Genomic DNA, 8289 nt, shown 5'->3' with positions numbered 1-8289 from the left:
CCTTCAATTCACTATCTAGGCTTTATCTAAATGTTTTTGATTTAAGAATTTCCTTCAATTCACTATCTAGGCTTCATCTAAATGTTTTTGATCTAACAATTTCCTTCAATTCACTATCTAGGCTTTATCTAAATGTTTTTGATTTAAGAATTTCCTTCAATTCACTATCTAGGCTTCATCTAAATGTTTTTGATCTAAGAATTTCCTTCAATTCACTATCTAGGCTTCATCTAAATGTTTTTGATTTAAGAATTTCCTTCAATTCACTATCTAGACTTCATCTAAATGTTTTTGATCTAACAATTTCCTTCAATTCACTATCTAGACTTCATCTAAATGTTTCTGATTTAAGAATTTCCTTCAATTCACTATCTAGGCTTCATCTAAATGTTTTTGATTTAAGAATTTCCTTCAATTCACTATCTAGACTTCATCTAAATGTTTTTGATTTAAGAATATCCTTCAATTCACTATCTAGACTTCATCTAAATGTTTTTGATTTAAGAATTTCCTTCAATTCACTATCTAGACTTCATCTAAATGTTTTTGATTTAAGAATTTCCTTCAATTCACTATCTAGACTTCATCTAAATGTTTTTGATTTAAGAATTTCCTTCAATTCACTTAGACTTCATCTAAATGTTTTTGATTTAAGAATTTCCTTCAATTCACTATCTAGACTTCATCTAAATGTTTTTGATTTAAGAATTTCCTTCAATTCACTATCTAGGTTTCATCTAAATGTTTTTGATTTAAGAATTTCCTTCAATTCACTATCTAGGTTTCATTTAAATGTTTTTGATTAAGAATTTTCTTCATTTCACTATCTTCTTTGGAATTCAGAATATTTTTCACAGTCATGATCTCATCAAAGAAGTGAGATTCAGCAATGTTTGATCTGGTAACAGGTTACTCCATAGTATGAACTGTTTTAAGGACATTGGCTGTGTTCAGCCGGGACAGTGCTGAGGTAACGCTGAAATGGCAACAGCATTGAATGCCTTGCTGGCCTACAGCGCTGAAATAGCGGGCGCCATTTTTCGTAGCAAAATTTTTTTCGCTGCAAGCCTGCTGCTAGCCAGCGAAAGTGGTATCATATATTCCGGAGAAGACGGAACAATAGCAGCGTGTTTCTTTGTAAACACAGCAGACACTTGCAATGGTCGTTCAGGAACTCACAGCTGCTGTAACTCAGCAAAAATGAATAGCTGAATTAGCGCTGTCCCGGCTGAACGCAGCCATTGTATACTTTCACTGTCACCTCCAATGTTGCCAATGTAGCAAATTCTAATGTCACTAACAGTGATGAAGACTGATATTCCTATAAAATAACAGTTGGTATTCCCATTTTTATTTTTGTCACTCTCTAATTGTTAAATATGAGACAAAAACATGTCCCGAAGACCTCTTTCGGGATAATGAGACATAATAGTGAAAAAAGAGTGTTCCTGTATTTTACGAGTTGTGTGGGAACCCTATCTTTGTTAGAATATTGGCAATATTGGCAATAATATTGCCTGAGTGGCCCAGGATCAGAATGTCTTAGTGGTCTCTGGGTGAAGAGAGAGAGAGAAAAAAATAGAATTACTGCATAGCATGTATATTAATAATATTATATTTTATTTCTTTTTCGAAAGTATAAATTGAGAAATATGAGCAACTATAACAAAGAGAAGAAAAATATCAGCATTTAGAATTCATTATTCTGTACTCCATAAACAGTAACTGTGTTAACAGTTCGTAATACTCATGAACTAATTGCTAAACAGTAATGAATGACATTGTAATTTTAGGAGAGAAAAAATGTATATTAAATATCCATTATTTTCAACATGTTTTCTATAACACAACCTTAATAATATAATCTTATATCACATAAACAATGAGATGTTAATGAGGCCATAGAAAAGTAATAACTAGCAGGTTTACATCAGATTGTCATTTTATAAATAAGAGGAATCCCTGAAAACATAGAAAGTGTAAATATATAAAGTCATGAAAATGAATATATTCCACATGTACCCTTTAACTACCTAATTCCTGACATGTCAAGATCACTTATTATATTGAGCGAAAATTTTGCAATTATGCTTGTGTTTGAAGTAATCTCTTTTACATAGAACCTAGTCACATAGTACAAATACCAGGTTATGCTGATCGTAAGCTCATAACATAGAAGTCGTCATAAATATGACCTGTTTCATCCATTCCCCCATGCAACAAAAGATATGGGAAGTGCTGTTCAGCCCCGTCTCCTGAATCTACTTGTACACGAGCTCCATGCTCTTCACTATCATCTTCACTCTTTTTCTCGAACTTTTCAGGTAATTCCACCAGACTAAAAGCAAAGTCAAGTCTCCTCGGTGGTACTGAACCAGAAACGACCACCTCTTCCCATATCATTGTGTCTGAAACATCAAAATAAAATGAAATCAATTACATTAAATTTAGTGTATTTTAAAAAATATATGCTCAAAAATTTTCGTCACAAATATTTAGAATCTGAAATGAATAAAGTGCATCACACTGTAGCAGAAAAACATTATGGTAAAGTACAGTAAAAGACAAAATCGACGTGTATACATTCAAGTGCATAGCTGGAAATGCAAATCCCTACAAGCATATTTTGAAAGTCAGACATTTTGCGTTCCCAAGCACTGCAGAGGCACAGCAGGACAAATATACTCAAATCAGAAAGTCCTACTGAAATCAGGATGTCTGGTCAGTTTACTATCACTAATATCACAAATACAGGGTGATCTGTTTGGGTATGGATAAAATAAAAACACCGTAAAACATTTACTACTGAACTTTACTTGTTGAAACTTTGTGCATACAACACTGAAAGATGGGAGATTCCTCAGAGCTCAACATGACCCCCATTGCGCACCCTGCACAACTCATAACGGTGATGCAATTCAGCCCATGTCCGTTGTAACATAAGAGGGGTGATTTGTTGAAAAGCTTGCGTAATTTTTACTCTCATATCTGTGAATAGACAATGTCTTTAACAAAACCCCACACGAAGAAGTCAAGAGGGGTTAGATCTGGGGAGTTTGGGGGCCAAGCCAAGAGATAGCTGCTTCTCGTACTGGGTTTCGCCTGCGACCTCCTGTATTTTTTTTTTAACACAGAACCTGTTTCTAGAATGTTCGATACTACAACCACAACATTATGGAATCGTATTTAGGTACATTATGCACACCATACTCACGTCGAAATTCCCTTTGAACTCTTTTCACACTCTCAAATTTAGCATACCAAAGAAAATATTGTGCCCACTGTTGATTTGTAGTAGTAATTTTAATCATCTACGATTGTCATTTGTCCTTTCAGATTATGCATTGTTGATTGCCATATATGGAAACTCCCATCTTTTAATTATAATATAACCAGCAAGAAATTTTTCCTACTATCATAATAGCTTTATAATAATAAATTAATATTATCCATACCCAAATGGATCAGACTGTACATTATACTCTTTCTTTACTTTGCCATTATATTAACTAATTTAGAAATGTTAACGATGGAAAATTGCCTTCTGTTTCAGGATGTTTATGTCGGTATGATTCTAAGACATTATCATTATGGTGTAAATACAAAGTGGAAGTAATATACAGTGAGGTTAGTTGAGGATGCTCGGGTTTTCATCCTGAGCTGACCCAGCTATCAATGTGTTGGTTACCGCGAGAAACACACACTCGTCTCCGGCACTTTTAGGCCTACAATCCTACTGTTACAATGCCTAAAAGTTATAATACTCACCAAGCTCACATTCGTTGCTCAAAATGTCCTCCATTTACTGCAACACATATTTGACAACTTTTTATGAAATTTGCAGTCACTCTCGCAAGATTTTTTAAGGATGTTTTCCAGTCTTTCACCAATCTCATCTAATTTCTCTTCCGACAGAATACGGTGTTCTCTTTTCGGTTTTTGATCATTTACCGAACCAGTACACATGAACTTCTTATAAAGTCTTCTTGTTGTACTGGCAGCTGGAACAGGTCTCCCTGGAAACTTTTCCCGAAATTTGTGTCTTGTCACCGCACAAGATTTTTGTTTCCGTAAGTTTGTATTGTACAGATAATTACGTTCAAGTAATGAATGTCTTTACAACGGTAGCCTACACGGAGCACTTTAAACTTAACTTAAACTTTTAAGATTACAATTTTCATTGCTAACTTACTTCTCACAAGACAACTAAAGCGAAAATGCAGTGTCACTCAGTGCTTGCGCACCGAGAATGCAGATGCACTATTCTCAGTGATCATGCCATCTCTTGGCGGGGAACAGCTCCTGCACAACCTGAGTGTCCCCAACTAACCTCACTGTAATTGTGCAGATTTCAATCCTTTGATAGAGTACAACAAAAAATTATAATACCATATTAGTCCCAAATTCCGGGGCTGGATTGTTTGGCAATGGTACCAGACTTTCTTTTAGCCTAGGTCAATACGCCACTATCTTTCAGGCTGAGGTCTTTGCTATCTTAGCCAGTGTAAGGGAAAGTATTAGGCGGGGCTATTCAGGTAGACACATCCTTATACTTTCTGATAGCCAGGCGGCACTAAAGGCGATTGAATCGCCTTTGGTTAAGTCGAAACTGGTACTGGAGTGCCGGAATACCCTCATGACACTGGCAAACACTAACTCGGTTCATCTGAGGTGGGTACCAGGACATGCAGGGATTCACGGAAACGAGAGGGCGGATGAGGCTGCTAAAGATGGAGCTGAGACCCCATTTATAGGACCAGAACCTGTGTTGGGACTATCTTCAAGACCAATTAAGCAGGTCATCAGGGATTGGGCTCACAGACGACATATTAGTTACTGGAACTCAATTAAGGGCTGTAATCACAGCAAGGCCCTTATCAAAGGTCTTGCAAGGACAAAATCGAATGAGCTGCTGAGACTTAGCAAAAAGCAGCTATCTTGGGCAACAGGATTTCTTACAGGACACTGTGCCCTGAAGAAAAACTTATACAGGATGGGACTTATTACTGACCCACTGTGTATAAGATGTTCACAAGGAGATGAGTCAGTAACTCATCTGCTGTGCGTTTGTAATGCGCTTGCGCAACAAAGATCTCTCTTCTTTGGGAATCACTTTCCAAAACTTGAAGAGATCTCAAAGGTCCCAGTTCAAAGTTTGATACAGTTCATCAAGAACTTGAAACTTTTGGACTGAAAGGGATGAAAGACGGGGATGCGCAATAGATCTTATAGGTCGCAGTGCTTGGGCCGGAAGGAACACCCCTGTTAAATCAAATCTAATCTAGTCCCAAATTAATACTTTTCTCAGAAAAAATAATTTTCCCCTAAATGTTAACATTGTTTTACACGATAAATATCCTCACGATTTTGATTTTTACTCTTATCATTACAGAAATTGATAAGGAATGATTTATCTCTTTCAATGAAATGGACGGTTTTATTGCAAATTAAACACAAAAATTCACACGTATCATTATTTCCTGCCATTAGGAAGTCTGGCAACCCTTCTGCAATGACTAAGGGACGGGATGCTGTCGCCTCTACCTCCCCCCCCCCCCCCGGTATAGTATAAATCCCTCCCGGAGGGAAAAGTCTGAATTCAGCACTGGTTATAGAATGTAAATAATTCTATATAATATGTTCAGTGTTTACCTATACAAAGGCGCCACATGTCATTCAAGGCTCCAGAATTACCCAGACCTCCAAAGATATATATGAATCTGTTGTGATAGGCAGCTCCATGCGCTGCACGGCCACTTGGCTGTTGTGAGAAACTAACTGATGTCCATGTTCCATCTGCATCCAGCACGTGCAAGTCATCATACAAGTAGGTCCCTGACATCCCTCCATGACAGTACAACTGGAATGAAAAGCATTATAGTACTGGTAATAATTTGAAGTCCACATGTACACTTCGTGTACATGAATGTACCAAAATTAACAGTCCAACTGTGCAAAAACATGTTGGGTCCGATAAGTATAATATAAGTATCGAATATGTGTAGGTGTATTACAGTCAAATTACTTATCAGTAGTACACACTTATATATATTATTTTAATGTACCGAAGTACATATGATATTTCCATGCAGATATTCTGCGTCATCATACGATGAAAGCGTAATGGAACAGAGAAAAATTCTCTCCGGCGCCGGGATTTGAACCCGGGTTTTCAGCTCTACGTGCTGATGCTTTATCCACTAAGCCACACCGGATACAACCCCGGCGCTGGACAGAATCGTCTCAGATTAAGCTCCAACTCTTGGGTTCCCTCTAGTGGCCGCCCTCTGCACTACATCATAGGTGTCTATGAACATAGGACCAAAGTGCACACATGTGCTGAGGTGCACTCATTATGAGTGACTAGTTGGCCGGGATCCGACTTATGATGACGCAGAATATCTGCATGGAAATATCATATGTACTTCGGTACATTAAAATAATATATATGATATGCGTAAATCACTTCGTAATTTAAGACGGCGCTTATTCCGTCGGATCCCGGCCAACTAGTCACTCATAACGAGTGCACCTCAGCACATGTGTGGACTTCGGTCCTACGTTCATAGACACCTATGTCGTAGTGCAGAGGGCGGCCACTAGAGGGAGCCCAAGAGTTGGAGCTTAATCTGAGACAATTCTGTCCAGCGGGGTTGTATCCGGTGTGGCTTAGTGGATAAAGCATCAGCACGTAGAGCTGAAAACCCGGGTTCAAATCCCGGCGCCAGAGAGAATTTTTCTCCGTTCCATTACTCTTTCATAGTAGTACACACGTTGAACCATTATTATATTACATGAAATGGTATATAAAAGTTTTTGACAAACGTTTTCGCCATAACCATGGCATCTTCAGGTCATATTAGAAAAGAACACTGTAAGACATGATGAACACTTAAAAATATTCAGGTTAAAACAATCGTTAAAAGTTTAAAAACAGGTATGGTAGGCAGTTTGAACGTATGCCATTAAAAATTATTACATGTAGCATGAAAATAACACCATGAAGAACATAGCATAGGCAAGTAGAGTAAAAACATAACAATCTTCAAATACAGGCAGATATTGTTCCCAAAATCACGAAACATGCTACAGAATGTAGATCGCTCGTGCTGCTGTTTAATAGGCATATGAAATCAAAGCCCTGTAAAAGTATAATGGGGTAATGTAAGAGAATTTATTAAATTGAGAACTAAGAAGAGAATATTAATTTTGAAGGCGTGGTTAAAAGTACTTACAAAATAGTTGAGGAGAGGCTGACCTGATTCCAATGATGCAGCAACATGACTGAGCTTTACAGAGAGATATAGCAAATAAAGAAAACTATGTACCTGGCAAACCTAGTGGATGAACCGGAATTATTTCTGTACAATTTTGAAGAGTGGGTTATTTAAATTAGGATATTGTTCATTGAGTAAATGGGTATTATTATTATTACAATGGGTAGCTATGTAATACTCCTCTGTGGCATTCATGTACTTATTATGTTATTGTTGTTGTTTTCTAATGCCAGGCGTTTGACAATAAAGTCATTTGACCTCTTGCACTCCAATACTTTTCAAAGATATTATCATGGTCAGCCACTGAAGCACAGATTTTGAGGTGTTCCGAATCCATTTCTTGGTTTGAGTTGCACAATGGACAGTTAGGGGACTGACATATTCCAATTTTATGCAGGTATTTGGCCAAACAGTCATGGCCTGTTGCCAATCTAAATGCAGCTACAGACGATTTTCGTGGTAAATCGGGAATTAACTGTGGATTGTGATGCAGAAAGTTCCATTTTTTCCCTTGGGATTGTGTTATCAAATTTTATTTGTTGAAGTCTAAGTATGTAGATTTAATAAATCTCTTCACAGAGTAATACGTAGATTTAGTAACAGGTCTGTAAGTAGCAGTGCTGCCCTTCTTTGCTAAAGCATCCGCATTCTCGTTTCCCAGGATTCCACAATGGGATGGTATCCATTGGAATACAATTCTTTTATTGAGTGATATTAATTGAGAGAGCATTTTAGTTATTTCTGCTGTTTGAGATGGTGTATGTTTAGAGACTATTGATAGAATAGCTGCTTCGGAGTCTGACAATATAACTGCATTTTTAAATTTACTGATGTGGCATAGAAGATTCCTGAGACATTCACTTATTGCAATGATTTCTCCATCAAAACTTGTTGTTCCATATCCAAGAGATCTATAAAGTGAGAAGAGACAGCACGTAACACCTGCACCGGCACCTTGTTCTCTGGAGATCAAGGATCCGTCAGTGTATAAATGAAGCCAGTTTTGTGGAGG

At 37.3% G+C, this 8289-nt stretch overlaps 1 protein-coding gene across 5 annotated transcripts in view; it reads right to left on the bottom strand.

Moving 5' to 3' along the window:
- Positions 1-1597: 1597 nt before the first annotated feature.
- The window catches only part of LOC138713822 (rab9 effector protein with kelch motifs-like), a 133421-nt gene continuing 126729 nt past the window's right edge, over positions 1598-8289 (bottom strand). For all 5 annotated transcript variants that reach the window (XM_069846262.1, XM_069846264.1, XM_069846265.1 and 2 more), the window contains 2 exons: positions 5653-5860; positions 1598-2408 (listed from right to left, as the gene is read on the bottom strand). In XM_069846262.1, coding sequence (XP_069702363.1) covers positions 2149-2408; positions 5653-5860 — 468 coding nt within the window. In that variant the 3' untranslated portion in view covers positions 1598-2148. The remainder of the gene's footprint in view (positions 2409-5652; positions 5861-8289) is intronic.

The sequence above is a fragment of the Periplaneta americana genome, chromosome 14 (genome assembly GCF_040183065.1).
Source record: "Periplaneta americana isolate PAMFEO1 chromosome 14, P.americana_PAMFEO1_priV1, whole genome shotgun sequence".
NCBI lineage: Eukaryota > Metazoa > Arthropoda > Insecta > Blattodea > Blattidae > Periplaneta > Periplaneta americana.
Note: the sequence above shows the minus strand (reverse complement) of the source record. Positions and strands in the feature narration are given on the sequence as shown.